Source organism: Westerdykella ornata (genome assembly GCF_010094085.1).
Source record: "Westerdykella ornata strain CBS 379.55 unplaced genomic scaffold EI97scaffold_5, whole genome shotgun sequence".
Lineage (NCBI taxonomy): Eukaryota > Fungi > Ascomycota > Dothideomycetes > Pleosporales > Sporormiaceae > Westerdykella > Westerdykella ornata.
In genome coordinates this window covers 1187047-1203240 of record NW_022986855.1, presented here as the reverse complement: position 1 = coordinate 1203240, position 16194 = coordinate 1187047, and the positions used below count along the sequence as shown (strand labels likewise).

The following is a 16194-nucleotide window of genomic DNA, read 5'->3' as shown; positions in this document are numbered from 1 at the left end:
ATGCTTAAAGAAACGCCTATTCCACGATCACCACAACACACTACCTTCAAACGATCAATCTTCTCCAATCACCCTATGCACGAGAAGCAATGAACGTATACTATTCAATGTTAGGACTGTCCAAGGAACTCCCATTCGATCAAACGTCCCTTGCAAAAGATAATCTACACCATGGAGCAAATCACAGCCCACATAAAAGCGCCTGCCCATGTCCGACCTAGCGGCCATATGCACGCTCTTTAAACACCGGGCCCCCCCATAAAGCGCCTCAAACCAATATTCGTGATCGAAGAGCAAAAACACAGTGTGTCTCTGGCCCGCCAATGAGTGCCGTGCCCTCAATTCCCCGTGCCATGTCATGGCTTCAGAATACCATGTCTAGCCCGTAACGTTTCAATCTTCTCCTCATAAAACAAGATCTCCCGAATCCGCAGCCTCGGCGCCTTCCGCTCGTCCTGCAGGAAAGAATCGTCATCCGAATCCTCATGCTGGCCACCATCGTCCGATGTCTCCGACGCCGTCTCCTCGCCAGCACCACCGGCACCGGGCATATCGTCGAAATCGTCATCTTCGATGTCATCCTCCGTAACTTCGGATTCGTCGTCGTCAGAGGAAAGCTGATCTTGAGTCGCATAGGGCCCGTCATGCATATTCTCGTGCCGAAGATCGTTGGCGCATGGCTTCGTCTCCAGGATCTCGAAACACTTGGTTGTGATGCCCATGTAGCAAAGTTGTATCTCCGGACGTAGATGGACGATATCGAGAACCTGCATCGCCAGTTCTCGGGGATCCAGGTTGTTGCCATGTACGTGATCCGCGATGAACGGGATGTACAGCGAACGGAGGTGTGGTATCTGAGGAAGTCGTTGCAGGAAGTGGTGCTGAAGCGGTTAGCAAACGTTCAACATGAAACTCGATCAACAACATACCCAGTCTTTGTAGTCAATTGAAAATGCCAGCTCGCGAAGGCTCGTCATGCGACCGCTGGTAATGAAGGAGATGATCTCGCGATTCAATACCCATCTGCGCCATCTGAGACTATTGGTAGGTTGACCATCTGGTCCCCTTTCACTACTATCAATCATCAACTTCTTCAGACTCCCACGGTGCCGTTTAAGCGGACCGCGGTATATGGCGTCAATAGACACAGCCCCAGAATACGACCTCCCTTCTTGCAGGAAGAGCACTTCAAGCGTATTGGGCGCCAGGGCATCCTTGATGAAGGAGATGAGAGATGGGGAAACCGTATTTGTGTGGATTTTCTTGATGTTCAGCCTGTATTCGCTGCGATGTCGAAGAGTGTATGAAGCTTTATACGCGGTAGTAGACGAAGCCGGACCTTGGGGGATGGCTGATCGAGGGGTGAATTCTCTCCGCAATGCTTTCCACAGTTGCTCATGATTGTTGCAATTCAGAAGTGTCAGAGTCGTTAACGTTGACCAGTTGAAGGCTTTCAAGAGAACAGATACTGAGACCGGGACGCGTTCCAGTTCGAGCACTTCCAGATTCAGCTTGCCAGTGAGCATGCGTTGGTTAGGACTAGCAATCACTTGTCGACCACCACCGACTCTGCTGTGGTCGGATTGCTCGTTTGGTAGGCTCGACAGGATGTGCTGCTGGTTTGATTTCCGTTCAGACTCCGATGGGGGTTCATTGCCAGCCCTCAAAGGCTCATCCGAAGCACTCTCAAAACTGTCATCCGTCGAATCTGAATCCCGATCCAGCTGAGCATCCTGAGAAGGTACCGAAACCGGGGCCGCGAATCCATCTTTCATGGGCGTAGTAGCGGATGCCGGCGCCAATTCAACAGCATCTCGTCGGTCGGTTGGCTGCTGCTCAGAGTGGCGCATGTTGTGCACCCTCCCCACGAGAATCCCAAGTACCCCGCCCAGCCGCTTTTCGCTTATCGAGCATGCAGCCGTCGACGTCGTACTGTAATCGACTTGCTGGATGCCGGGGCCTTCCCATGCTGTCACCCACTCTCGGTCTTGCGCATGAGGGGCAATTCCGACTCTGAGTTCGCGCAGTTTCCTTTGAGATCTCGCTATCAGGATGCTCATTTCGTCGAGATAGGGTAGCTCGTCGATATCCAAGACACTCAGACTCTTCAGGGCGGGGATGACGGAGAATGTGGGGTGTTCGACGCGATCGACTGCAGACGCTGTAGTTGATGAAGGTGGGATCGGACCAGCCATTTGGAGGGTGCCCATTCCGCTGGGATGCGTCGTGTTCGGCGGCGGAGGTAGGTTATTCACGATTAACGGTGGCGCTGGCGGCGGAGCGGGTGAATCGATCGTATTGTCGTGCCAACGAACCCAGAGACGTTCAAGGCGGCACTCCTGGCCGTCTGTTCTATAAGCGAGGCTAGACAGCGCCCTCCACACGTCGCTCAGCACGCCAGTAGGCATATCCCATATAAAGGTCTCGAGATTAATCATCCGGGCCACAGCCATTGCAACTAGGGTACCGAGCATTTTCCCACTCTCCTTGGAGATGATGTATTCCTGAACCCACATCGGCGGACCATTCCCGAGGGAAAACTTCTTGGTGTACTGAGCATAGTAGTTTCCAAATCGCATGCGCGGCAACGGGTACAGCGCCTCTGGATCGTCGCTCTGATCGGGCTCGATTCGTGGGGTTCCTCCGCCTACAGGACTCAGCCCTCGCCGAGCTTGATGCGGGAAGGTATCCCACCCCATGACCAACGTCGCAAGGCCAAATGTGAGAGCATCGACGCCCTTGCCCGGATCTGGGTGGTTGCTCTCATCGGGCCACACAATATCAAAGCGAGAGTAGATGTATGGGATTGTCAATCGATGGAGGGCCGAATGGCATAGCGCGAGCGAGGTGAGGTCATTCGTGTGAGGGAGCTACACAAAGTCAGCAACGTAGCTCTGGGCGACCTACCGACCATTCTGTTTGCATCTCCTACTTACTTGATGTATGATTTCTTTCAGAATATCGACCGGGAGGTCTAGCAGCCTGAGCGGGCCCTTCCTCGCCTTGGTCTTGCCCTTTGCGCCCTGTACTGTCGCTTCCAGAGGGAACTCCGAGCGTGCGCTGCCATCGCCACCAGTTGCAGTAGAACTTGCGTGATCTATCAACTCTTCGGGACGCGGAGGCGGCCTCGTATCGTCGGGAGCAGCGGGCGCCATATTTGCATTCAAGCTGGCTTCGGGCTCTGAGGGCGACAAAGCCCGAGGCGTTACGCGTGGGAAGAGGTCGGGGAGGTCCATGCAGCTGGGAGACATGTTAGTCTCACCGTGGGTGAGGATCCATGCACGCGCATGGAAAGAAGCCTGAAACAGGCGGTGACTGTGGCCGCAGAGGAAACCTGATCATGCGTTGTTGTTGTGGTTGTTGCTGTCGTAGATGCTGAGGGCGTCCCCAGCCCCGAGGCCAGATGGTTGGGCTAGCGGCTGGCCAATATGCAGGAACCCCGGGGTCGATCGTTGGATTATCTGTCTGAGCACGGACCACGCCGCTCGTTCACGGTTCTTGGGAAGCTTGTGCACGATCCGGAGTGGACCCTGGTTGCCTCCTACACAGTACAGGATTCTTAATCACTATAGACATGTTATAGACACTATAGCGTCTTCCACAACACGCTACCCTCTCCCCCGAGGAAAACGAAAAATGGTTCTTGGCAACCGAAATGTCACATCTTGTTGCCAAGTACTCAGAGTGAATACATCTGCATGCTACACTCACATGCTGCATTCACTGTACTTGAGGTGGCTGTCTACACATTGGATATCTCAAAGGTTATATGCTACAAGAATCCCCAAATCCAGGACGCCTTACTGCGGATCAAATGCGTCCCCGCTCTCAAAGCATGGTCATGCCAAAGAACCAAGAAGCCGCCATATTTCTTGTATATCAATGTAATCTTGTATGCCAATAATTCATCTTCTCATCTGCTTACATTCAGCGACGTCTGCCCACGCTCAGGATCTCGCATCCTGTAAAAACGTCAGCATTGTTCTTGCTTACACTCTGCACACAAGCGTGAGAAGACGTACTTTATGATCTTGACATCGCCCACACTCTCGATGCTGTTCATGGCCTGAGGTGTGATCAAGATGTACTGCCGGCCAATGGCGCGCCGGGCAGCCCCAATCATCATCCTCATGCTGATGTCGCGGTTGACGTTGTCCATGAACACGTCGCTGGAGAGTGTTAGACACTTGGCGACGGAGGCCGAAGGAACAGACTTACAATTCGTCCAGACAGCGTATGGGAGAACCCATGGCGTCCCAAAGGGATAGAAGCAAGCAGATGGTCGAGAACGACTTTTCGCCTCCGGACAAGGTCTTGGTTTGTCTTCCGGCTCCGCTAGTGACAGTGATATCTGGTTGAACCTGCCTCTATTAGCACAGAACGGCCCAACATCATCGGTCCAACCCACATGGATGTCCAGCTGCTGAGACTTGTGATCCACCTTCAACTCGCCACGGAACTGACGTTCGCTGAGCAGATACGCAAAGGTAATCCGCGCTCGGATGGAGATATCCTGTCGGAACTTTTCCCAGCGTTGTTCACGAGAAGTGAGCGCGTTCTTGAGTGTCTTCATGACTTCGGCCGTGCGCGCAAACTCTTCCCTGGCCTCATGATACTTCTTCTTCGCCACATTAGCTGCATGCAGCAGCTCATCTTTTGAGCCCCCAAGCCTACAATATTAGCTTTCACTCCGAGATCAGCAAGGGCATGTACTCACTCCTTCTCGGCTGCTTCTCTATCATGCGCCAGTCTTCTCATCTTTCTCTCCAAAGACCCCGGATCTTCCCCAGGAGGAACCTCAACGCGATCGCAAATCTGCTCCGCCTCGGACGTGACTTGTTCGAGCTGAGTCAACTGGGCACCGCGCGCTTGATCCCACTCAGCTTTGTTCACCTCCGCAGCTCGCACAGCGTCCAAGGCGGCGTTCTTAGCAGCCAACGCTCTTTCGCGGTCGGACATGAGGTTCTCGGCGCGTGCTTCGTGTTTACCAATCTCCGTGTTTATCGTTGCAAGCTCCTCCTGGGCGATCTCGAGATTGGCCTTCTGCTTGTGGTGCGTTTCGTGGTACTGCTGTTTCTGGGACTGAATATCTTCCAGCTGACCCCGCTCGAAAGCCAATTCGTCTTCGGCCTCCTTCAGGGACTCCTGTAGTTGTTCAATCGCGCCGTCGTCCGGGGCAGCTGCGCTGATCTCGAACTCAAGTCTCTCCTGACTGGACTCCGCCTGCTGTTGCTGTATGACCAAGTTTCTCCTCTGTCTCACATGGGAGTCATGTCTCGCCTTGCATTCATCTAGTCGCGCCTGGATGGCTCTCGCCTCTTTCAATGCCTCGTTATATTCATCTTTAACTCTTTCGAGATGGCTCCTTGCAGTTCTAGACAATGTCAGAGATAGATCACAATATGCAAAGGAAGGACCGACCTGAGTTGAGGTTCCTTGTCAGCCTGCATACGCGGACTGAAGGTGTACGCCAGGATGGGACCAATGTTGATGGAGCCAGTGTTGGAATTGAAATTGATCGCATGGCCCTTCGTTGGATCCCGATCGGACATGGCAAAGCACATCTTGACATTTCGCCTCATGGGGTCACCGTTGTGGACGAACTCTTCGGCCTCGGCTCGTTTCGGAATGAGTGCTACCTGCTCTATCCCATGGTTGACAATCAATGTATTCCGAACGAGGTTATTGTCAATCTATTATAGCATTAGGAAGGGTTCATTGAGCCATAATAGGGAGGAGGAACTGACCCTGAGAACGCGGAGCCAAGTAGTCAATGAAGCATCCGGCTCATGCGCAGAAGTATCAATATGTGCGTCCTTGCCGATGTATATCGGATAAACACTGCCAGAGTTAGCTACATGGGCTACCCTTTCTTGAAAAGCACATACCAATTCATCCTTCTCATTAGAGAAGATAATATGTTCTGATCAGGCTTGGACGTAACAACGAATGCATTCAGTGACCCGCCAAACGATTTCTCCAGTATTGAGCTCCACTCTGGTCTCAGAAGCTTGACGTGGCGGCCCATGGGTCCTACCGGACGCTCCTTGAACCCGGTTTCATTCTCAATGGCTTTGAGCAGTTTCGACAGGTTGGCGGCATTGGGGTACGCCGAGGTCCAGTCCCGTTCACCTCCTTGTTCGAGGTCCCGTATATGGTTTTGTATCCTTTGTAACTCTGATCTTTTGTCTTGCAAACTCCCTTCCGCGGCTATCTTCTCTCGCTTCAGCGTCTCATAGGCTTCCCTCAGGCGTGGAGTTTCCATATCGTGAGTGTTGAGTTCCTTGCGTACACGTTCAACCTCCTGTTTCACCTCTTCAAGCTCGGTGATTTTCTGGGCATGCTGCCCTCCGTCCGCTTCCGCTTGTTTCCGCCGCTGCTCTTGTATCTGATCTCTATACTTTGCAATCGACTTCTCCTTGGCCTGGATCTTGCCGTGTACATCTCGCTCCTGGGTGTTGAGCCCAATCATCGCCTTCCTTGTCTCTTGCCACTGCCCATTCAATTCCTCCACCTCCTGCTGCTTCGGCACCAACTGTGCCCTACTATCCTCAAGAGCCTGGTTGGCCTGCGAATAAGCGTGGTTGGCCATTTCGTACTGCTCCGCCGCCTCGTCGGCCTTCTGCCGCCGTTGCTCTATCGTCGCAGAGACGCGCGCAATCTCCAAATCAATATTTGCCAACGCCCTTTCTTCACGCTCCACAGTGGCCCAAGCTACTTGACATGCCAGCTCTTCCTCTCGAGCCTTCATCGCGTCCAGACTCGCCACCCTCTTCGCCTTGTCCAGAGCCGCGCGAAACTGTTTCTCCAACACCTCCACATCCGCCTTCACTGTCCCTGCCTTTCCTTCCATCTCTTGCAACTCGTTCATAATCAAATTGTAATCCTCCCTCAACGTCTGCAGCTGAGTCCCCTTGAGAAAGAACTTGTATTTATCCTTGGGCGTCGAATCGTTCAAAAACTGCCTCGCCAGATCTTGCGTAAGCACATTCATCGGATTATCAATCTGGAGCGCAAAGGCATCAATGATATCCTCGAGGTCCGCCTTCTTCGTCGAGACCAGCCTCTTGTTCTCATCCCTGAGGCGGAAACCCGAGGTTCCCGCGCGATTGAAATGCCGCTCCACGTAGATGGATTTGCCGTACTTGTCGCGCTTGTATGCGGCAGCGCCCTCGTTCTTGATCTTCACACGCAGGGTGCAGTGATCTGTGCCTTCCTTGATGAAAGCCTTTAGGTTCTGGCCTCGATTCGTGGCGGCTGCCTTCCCGCCCAGACAGAGTGTCAATGCCGTGAGCACGGCGCTCTTCCCGCTCCCGTTATGTCCAATGATGAAGTTGATCAACGGGCCCAGGGAAACGGTGAGTTGCTCATGGCACATGAAATTCGTGCAGTTAATCTCCTGAATGATGCCGCTCTCGGCGGGTATGTTCTCCTTGAGCTCGTTGTTGCGGAGTTGGTTCTCTACCCGTTGTGTCTGCCTGGTAAACAGTTCATCCGCTTCGGCTTCGTTCTCGCGGTCATCGTCGTGGTGGTCGGAGGCCGATGAGGAGCGTGAATCATCGTCAGAGGAGGCTTGTGTGGAATCGCTTCCCTGGGAGAGTGAACGGCGTGCGCGTTTTCCCTGCCACAATGGTCAGTCCCATTCTCTCGTAGCATAGTGATGAAAGCACTCACCCGACCTTCGCCCTCACCGGTATGCGCGCGAGGTCGCTTCGACGGGCGCCCCGGCCCCATCTGCAGTTATCGCAAGACGAACAGAGTTATAGATTACGCACAGATCCAAAGGTTGTGGGGAGAGAGATTCTTGGTGGGTTCCATGGTTGGTTGGCAAGTTGGAGTCGACGCGTTTCGCGGGGGTTGAGTAGCGCGACCAGGATCGTCGCAATTCGTGATCAGGCCCCAAGTTGAAAAGCACTCAGAACACAACTTTTCCTCTTCTTCGGGCCAATGGGGAATTTCTCTATAAATGTCTTTCCCGTTCATTCAGAAGGTTAATCTTTCATTTACCTTGCCCACGTCTTCAAGTCAACCCAGACGTACCATTGCTCCAGTAAGGCAGATCACGTGCTCACGCGTCTCTAGTTTCAGGGGCGCGTCTCACCGGTCTCAGTCCCAACACTCCAAAGCAGCCCTCAGCAAGAACAATGTCCTCCCCATCCCTCACCTTCGACACCCCACCGCTCCTCCTTCTCCACCGCACCCCCTCAATTCCCCTCAACCCACACCTGCTCCTGCATCAGCCCCTGCCGCCCGCACCGCAAATCGACCACGACGGCTCGTCCTAAAGCCCCGATATCATCACCAAGAGAATCGTAAATCGAAAGACAAGCTTATCATGACACTGTTGCTCTTTTGGGTATCTCTAACATAACAATCAATCTATAAACAACCGCACCAAATGCTCCATCTCCCAGCTTCGAAGAGCCGGGATTTTATAACCTGCCTCTTTTCACGCCGTCTTCTCCCCGCTCGGCACGCTAGCCTTGAGTTTCTCCACGGTCCTCGCCCGCACATTATCCGGATCGAACTCGGGCGTCCCCTCCACCTCCCCGGCCAACTGTTCCAATGTCTTCCTCTTCGTCTCCGGAATCAGGAAACTCGTGAAGATGCCCGCGAACATGAACACAGAGTAGATCTGCATGACGTGGTTGAGCCACGGGGAGTCAGAAGAGCCGGGCTTCGCGCCCCTGGTCCGCAGAGGCCCAATGAGGACCTGCGCGATAATGGCTCCAATCTTCCCTGAGGCGGCGGAGATTCCGTGCGCGGAGCTGCGGTAGCGAGTCGGGAAGCATTCACCGGGAACGATGAAGGTGGTCGAATTGGGTCCGAAGTTCATGAAGAACTGCGCCAGGACGTAGAGAGCCAGCAGGGCCTTTCCGTTCAAGACGTGGTAGGCGAAACCGATGACGATGAAGATGGCGGTGAGGATGACGAAGCCGACGATCTGGATGGGTTTGCGGCCGAGGGTGTCGACCGTGGCGACGGTCACCCAGTAGCCGGGAATTGCTCCGGCGCAGGTGATGATGAGGTTACCGACGGCTTGGTTGAAGAAGATTTCGTAAACGTTGCCGCCGTGGGCGTAGCCGATTTGGGTGAGGATGATGGAGTTGTTCAACCCAAGGCCTGGGTTTGTTAGTACAGTTCAAATGGATTGTGAAAACGCATGGAGGGGCCGGCTTACCATAGAACGCCACATCGAGGAGAAACCAGGAACCAGCAGTACCGAGCAGGACTTTGCCGTTCTTCCACTTCTTGATCCACCCGAAGAAGTCGGCCCACGATGCCTTGGGAACCTCGAGCTGCTGTGCGTCGTCCTCCTTCGCTTGCGCGCGAGTAATCTCATCGGGATGTCCCTTGGACTCGCCAGCTTTGAATGCCTCCACATCAGAGCTAGCCTGGATAACATCACGATCGACATCGAAAGTATACCGAGGGGTCTCCGGAATCGTCAGACGGTAATAGAGCGCGATACAGCCCGGGACGGCTCCAAAACCGATGACTATGCGCCACATCTTGTCTACGCTTGCGACGCAGGCACCATGGCATTTATCAACCGACGGTGACGTTTCGAGGGAGGATTTGTAGGCCTGAGTGACCACCAAAGCTACGATGGCTGCGGCGAATTGCCCGATGCCCTGCATCGCGAAGACGGACCCCATCATAGCGCCTCTCCATTTCGTAGTCGCAAATTCGGAAGTGATGATGGAAGACAGGGGATAGTCGCCGCCAATACCTTCAAGCGTTGTTAGCGTATATCTCACATAACAGCGTCGAACGACGTACCAATGCCCATCAGGACGCGCCAGAACACGATGACTCCCACAATGGAGCAGGCCGGGGAGTGGGCAGAGAGGGCTTGAGCGACCGTGGCGAAGATGATGAGGATGAGTTCGAGGCCGTACATTTTCTTCCGGCCTACAATGTCGGCAAGGATACCTGAAGTCGTAAGTACAAGTGCCCTATATCAACTTGAGTTCTTCACATACCAAATCCGACCTGACCAATTACAGTACCAGTGGATGTCGCGACTTTGATGGCAGTGTCCGCATTCGAAGGGATCTTTCCGGGAGAATGGATAGCATTCTGCCAGAAGACGACGCCCAGCATGGAGGTGACCATGTTGACGGCGAACAGGTCATAGGCATCTAGTTGGGGCGTTAGCAGTTGCATGTATGGATACTACTGCAAGTCGAAAAGTATATGCATACCGGTGAAGAATCCAATGCCAGCGACCATGATGGCGCGAACGTGATACCACCCGAAGGGCGCCTTATCGATCTCGGCCAGGGCAAGTCGCCTTCGCTCATTGGGGTCTGCGATGTGACCGAAGTCGTTGTGGAAGTTGTGGAAAGCAGCGTTCCCTCCCGAGGTCCTGTTGTCTGTCAGTTGGGAATGCCTCGGCGATGTATAGTATCTCGAATCTCACTTGACTACGCGTGGAGCAGCCATGATGGTGCAAGCTCAGGTGAAAGCAGGGAGATGAAGGAGAGCAACTCAGAAGGAGAAGACCCGGGGGAGGGCACGGAGGGGAGGGGTATATGTAGTCTGTGGTCTTCGTCGCCCTTAGTGATGGGCATTCAAATCCGCCAGCTTCCACCTATCAGATAGGTGGGCAGTGCCGCACTTTCGCCATCGCCCCATTCTTTCAGTTATTCCTGTTGGTTATTGCCGAGATCGACCGTGTGCACCGCCAGATTCTAACTCTGAATAGCAAGCAACCTGCACCCCAGTGCTTCGTAGATTGATCATGTTGCAGGAGATGTCAAAGGGCAATTGACCAATCAGATTAAGGGAAACCGGAACGTGTGCGAACAGACGTGGTGGAGTGGACTTTTGCCACGGGGAAGAAACTGGCGCCAAAACCATGCTTAGCGTGCTTAGAAGTTCCTTGGCAACACCAAGCTCTGCGGTCGGTGAGCTTCATTTTTCTGGGCGGGGAAAGGGGAATTGGATGAGGAAAGTGAGCACGCGACTGCTATGGAGCAGCACAATGTTTGTCTGTTCCATGTTGAAGAGGCCGTGTAGTTACCGAGTACAGAGACATTGACGAGTTCGCCGCCGTACCTTGATTTACAACTAGGGCCAACCCATTGGAAAGTCCGTAGATCCAGACCCCCACTCGGTGGGGTTGCCGGCCGCTTATGTAATGGATTTCCCCTGTGAGGATGCGCGCTGGCGGCGTTGACCGAAGGGCTCGACGAGGTACTTTCTTGAAAAAGTACCTTGGTGGACGGCGTAGGAGTGGGCCCTAGCAAGCCCAGCTCGCTCGAGTGAAAAGAAAGTTCACGGACACGTGCGCGTACCTACATCCACAGTATGCCAATTCCCCCACCTCATCCCACCCAATGAACGGGTTCTGCAAAACGTCGAGTTGGGTATGATACGCAAGAGCTGTCGAGCCGAGTTCCGAGACGTCCATCCGCAATGCAACTGATCGTAGACGTTGCTACTCTCCTTCCTCTGCTTCCTCCGGCTTTGCCTCCCCTCCCTTGGGCGCCCTAGCCTCCTGCTTCCACCACATCTCCGCCAACTCGCCCGACTCCGTGGCCTCGTCGACCCCCTTGTCCTCCCTCACCCTCAGAAAGCGCGGGAACCTGGTGCTCAGCCCTCGATCCTCGCTCACCAGGCCGAGCGCTGCGTCATACGTCGGACTCAACGTGATATCCGCAAAAGCCACCTCCCACACCTCCTGTGGCTGGAACCAGACGTCCGGCCAACCTCCCCCACCGTTATACTGTACAAACGCAGGCTTTCCCCCATGCAGGACATTTGTATTCTCCGGATCATCTGGGTTATATTTCTCTCTCAGCGCTGCGTAGAACTTATCCGTGAAGCCGGACATGCATTTCGTGATTGCTTGCAGTGATCCCGTGTCGGCATTCCGCACAGCTAGAAGAATAGGGGACCACCATTTCGCTTTGCGCCCTTGGCCGTGAAAGCCACCGATGGGGATGAGATCTAGCGTGTCGGAGGAGGTGTTGTAGTCCTTTTTGACCTTGAGCCAGGAGTCGAGGCGCTTGTCCGGTTCGTAGGTAGACAGCAGGGGTTTGCGACGGGTGGGCGGTGATTTCGTGCCCGTGCTGGTTTTGGATGGGGCTCTTGGTTTAGAAGACTTGGACGAATTGTTATTCTTGGTGGCTAGGGGAGAGGCTTTGACGGGGAGGTCATTTTCTGCCTCGGAGAGCAGTTCGGCTTCGTGCGGGTCGACCACAGCTTCGAGCTCTGGGTTGGGAAGGTTGTCTAACACCTTGACCATGATGCCTTCGCATTTTACGTCTGTGGCGCTTTTGAAGAAGGCTTGCACGGCTTCAACGTCGCCGGATGTTGCGTCTAAGCTTTTGACCCAGGTGAAGTGGTGCGGGATCTCGACGAACAGACTTCGTAACAAAGATCTTCGCTCCCGAAAGGGTCGATCGAGAAGTTCTTCGCCATTGAGATACATGAGGTCGAACGCGAACAAACACACATCGATTTTGACATCTCCAATAACAACGTCCTTGCGCGCACGGTTTGCTAGAGTCTGAAACGTCTTTAGCTCTCCGTTGTTGCGGTCAATGGCTACGACTTCACCCTCCAAGATGAAGCTGGATACACCTTCCCCCCTTATCTTGGGAACCAACGCGACAAGGTCAGGGTATTTGTCGGTCATGAGTTCGAGGTGGCGAGAGAAAATTGTGACCTTCCCCTTGTCATCGCAGTGCACCTGCGCTCTCTGTCCGTCATATTTGTATTCACAGGCAAAGTCTCGTCCCTGCAGCTTAGTGATCATTTCACCCAAGTCACGCGTTATGCTCCCCAGCATGGGCCGCAACGGGATGTGCAGAGCCAACCCACATCGCACGAGCAACTCATCGCAAACGCCGATCTCCAGCAACGTAGGGACAAGGTCGTTGTAGTTCGGTCGGCGAGCGAAACACGCTTTGACGATCTCTTCGTTCTTGAGATATACGTCGGCAAGCTCCTCTTTCTTTAGGGCCACCAAAGACTTGGGATCTCGTATGTGGAAATCAGCTCCAGGCGGTTTGGAGAGCAGGAATGCGCGGGATAGAGCTATCAGCATTGTGGTCTTCACAGCGCCGATACGCAGGTGCTGTACCAAAGTCCGCACAATATATCGACTCTCTTCAGCACCTCTTGCGTCTTGCACTAGCCTCTCGACTATTCTCTGCTTCGCCTCCACGCTGCCCTGGCCTTTGCTATTGGCGATTTTGACAAGCGAATCGTACACACTCTTGATTGTCAACGGCTTCGGCTTCCGCAGTGTGAAGGACTGTCGCTTCTTCGCTTCGAAGGCAACATCTCCAGGGTCGCCATACTTGTTATACAGTGTCTTCAGACCAGCATTGTCCAATCCGCACACCTTCTTCAACGCCTTCGAGATCGCCGATCCGCCAAGTCCAAGCTCCAAATCAATGTATGGTGGTGAGATGGAGTTTGTCGCAAGCCATACTGCGGGAAGAATGCTGGTAGGGTCGCCTTCAATCAGAACACGTAGCAGATTCACCAGTGTGTCCACTATCTTTATCCTGCTCGTTGTGCTGTTGACCAGAACGAAGCAGCGCGTCAGGAGCGCATATGTCGCGTGTCCTCCCTCAGTCTCCCACTGCCTCTGTAGATCGGTTATGTACTTCCGAGGTTCGAATACGAGCGGACTTTGATCGAAGGGAATTGTGGCAGAGACTAGGTCTTCCTCAGCGGCGGTAGACTGCAAAGATAGTGTCTTCTTTTCAGGAACTGTAAATGAAGCAGGTCCACTCAAAGGCCCGGTCGACATAGAGGTGTCTGCGATAGTGTGTGAATTTTTGTTTGTAGCGCTATCTGTCTCGTTCGAACTTGTTTCGGGAGGCTCCGCATAAAGATCATCGTAGCTCGACGTCCTGGTCCGATTTTGCTCTTCCCTGTTCCACTCTTCTTGTAGCTTCCTAGCCAACTGTTCGTCAGCGAGAGTAGCGTCATCTTTCTGTCTGGTCTCGGCATTTGGCTTCTCTGGTACCGCCTTTCGCGAGTCTCCTGTCTCTGCGGCAGCTTTCTGCTTAGCGAAGAAGTAGTGTAAGGATCCGACGGGTTGGTTCGAGCCATTGTGGTCGTTCTTCTTCCGTCGCTTCGCAGGACTGCTCATATCGAGGACATTGGAGACGCGGGTGTCACCACATTGAGCTCATTGTAAGTTGTGGCGTCTCGTTGTTCAGCGGTTCACGTCATCCCGTCGCGCACGGTCCCGTTGTGATGCCTGTTCACGTGCTCACGCGTCCAACATTGAAAAAGGGTGCTGTTGATAAAACGGAACTGAAAAACGGCATTCGTATTCTGCCAGAAAGCTTTGGGAAAGACTGTTCTATCAGGTTCGTCCCCTCGATACTGCAGTGTGGGCTCTTGGCATTGCAGCATGTTAACTTCAATGATCAGTAGGTGGACGAGATAGAGAGAAGCGGGGACGCAGGTTGTGGAAGATATCGAAGGATGTTATGAAGGTTCGAGTGCAACGAAAGTTGCGGCACTGATTGCATGGATCTGCTTGTATACGCCACGAGCACACTCCGTGAAACGCCCTGCTTAGATCCTGACGTTATCCATTCGGAGATGCACCTTTCTTGCCTCCTATTGACTCTGCTTCCATCTTTTCTTTTCGCCTTTGAGCAACATCCCAGTTATACACCCGAGCAAATGCTACCTCAAGAGTCTACTGGTGTGTTAGCAGAGACCAGATTTTCAAGAAACGCGTCGTCCGTACAGTGATTTGTTCCCGTAGAAACTCCATGTCTTCCTCGCAGTTTGCCAAGCTCTGCTTAGCTGTCTTGAGTTTTGACTCCAACAGCTCTTCAGCTTCTGGAATAGGGTATGCCAACATCACATTCGCCTAGCTCCGTTAGTCGCCTGAGACTATGTTTTCCAGCTCGAGCAACGTACGCCCAGCCATAGATACACCTCATCGGTCGGTGGAACTTCAGCTTTAGCGTATAGCGTGTCGTTCAGTTCGAATGTCGTCTCAATGGGTTCGGCATCAGACTACGCGTCCGGGTTAGCATAACACCGATCATTCCCAGCTTCGAACATACCTTCCGACTTTTCAAGAAGCGAACGGTGTCCAGTGTCTTCTGTATGTCGGGAATCTTGTCCCTGAGTCCCGCTGCACGTCGTTGCTGGTTGACCTCCATGAACTGGTATTTGCTGCCATTTTGTGAGCCCGCATGTGGATTGAGATCCAATATATAGCATACGATATCATTTCCTTGAAGCTATTCACGGTAGCTTCCACCTCGGAGCGGTCGCGGACATAGTCTTCCACGCGGTCGACGAAGGGTGCATACGGGATGCCGCGAGGGTTGGTGGCCGGGCCATCTTTGCCGCTGCGCTGAATTAGACATGCAGAAAGAATACAAGTGGGATTCGTACCTTCCGAGCTTTGAGGAGGAGGCCATATTGCAGCCCTCGCAAAAAGCAGCAAAGTGAGCAAAGCTTCCGAAACCCCACCTATGTTTCTCATGCAAGTTTGTCGTGTTTGCATCACGATCCCATCAGATGTTCCTTGGCATTTCCTCCGCTCCGCTCCGCATTCTCCCGCTCCGCCTCTGCCTCCGCTCTGGCGATCGTCCGAAGATCGACACAAGCCCCCTGACTGGGCAACCTTAATTGGACCTCGCACCCTTCCCTTGTAATATCACCATCCCAACAGCAGCCAGACCTCACGGCTTGGTACAACTATGCTTTTCTTTGCTATCACATTCAACATATCGTCTAAATTCACTACCCTCGCCAGAGAGAAGACGGAAATCCGTATCTGGGTTAACCTACAAGTGTAGCTCAGCCGGACGAAGCATGTCGTTGAACCCACTATTCTCTCGTGAAGACGCCGGTCTTGGGTCTTGCCACGTCCTCGCGTCACTGGCCCTAAGTTCTTCTGAGACTGTGGCAGCCGGACCGGTGATGTTCCTCTCGGCATCGTTCCAAGGTTGTTTTCTCCGATATTGCGTAAATCTGACTCAGCTGAAATGAAAAGTATCTGCAGTCATCATGAAACTGGCGGTCCCTACATGATCTGGACGGGGCGATGGCTTGCATATTACCGTTCAGCGTGCAGCAACCCATGCTTGGGCCCTTGCTCACCAATTGCTGGGATCATGCATTGGGATGCGTACCACCGAACTGCGCCGAGCGAGGAACCTGCCACTACATAATCCGCTCAGGTCTATGTGA

The 16194-nt window shown here is 53.5% G+C and overlaps 4 protein-coding genes across 4 annotated transcripts; all 4 read right to left on the bottom strand.

Moving 5' to 3' along the window:
* Positions 1-64: 64 nt before the first annotated feature.
* Positions 65-3386, bottom strand: EI97DRAFT_415221 (uncharacterized protein). The gene is made up of 3 exons (XM_033796852.1): positions 2937-3386; positions 930-2870; positions 65-881 (listed from the first exon to the last, which is right to left on the bottom strand). Exons 1-3 carry the CDS (start codon positions 3249-3251, stop codon positions 357-359), a joined length of 2781 nt encoding a protein of 926 aa, XP_033656098.1. The 5' UTR covers positions 3252-3386; the 3' UTR covers positions 65-356.
* Positions 3387-3622: 236 nt separating this feature from the next.
* On the bottom strand, positions 3623-7838 carry EI97DRAFT_431776 (dna repair protein-like protein rad18). Its single transcript, XM_033798017.1, has 9 exons — positions 7675-7838; positions 5889-7621; positions 5748-5841; positions 5422-5693; positions 4718-5374; positions 4409-4670; positions 4219-4361; positions 4023-4169; positions 3623-3962 (listed from the first exon to the last, which is right to left on the bottom strand). The coding sequence occupies exons 2-9, from the start codon at positions 7376-7378 to the stop codon at positions 3914-3916; spliced, it is 3114 nt and encodes a 1037-aa protein (XP_033656097.1). The 5' UTR covers positions 7379-7621; positions 7675-7838; the 3' UTR covers positions 3623-3913.
* Positions 7839-8449: 611 nt separating this feature from the next.
* EI97DRAFT_456941 (MFS transporter) lies at positions 8450-10449 on the bottom strand (the record flags this gene model as incomplete). Its single annotated transcript, XM_033800778.1, has 6 exons — positions 8450-9123; positions 9182-9733; positions 9784-9936; positions 9987-10145; positions 10209-10372; positions 10427-10449. The coding sequence occupies 6 exons, from the start codon at positions 10447-10449 to the stop codon at positions 8450-8452; spliced, it is 1725 nt and encodes a 574-aa protein (XP_033656096.1).
* A 997-nt stretch (positions 10450-11446) lies between these two features.
* Positions 11447-15419, bottom strand: EI97DRAFT_441002 (ATP-dependent DNA ligase; the record flags this gene model as incomplete). Its single annotated transcript, XM_033799670.1, has 8 exons — positions 11447-14157; positions 14247-14393; positions 14587-14680; positions 14732-14857; positions 14908-15006; positions 15057-15168; positions 15219-15347; positions 15394-15419. The coding sequence occupies 8 exons, from the start codon at positions 15417-15419 to the stop codon at positions 11447-11449; spliced, it is 3444 nt and encodes a 1147-aa protein (XP_033656095.1).
* Positions 15420-16194: the final 775 nt, after the last annotated feature.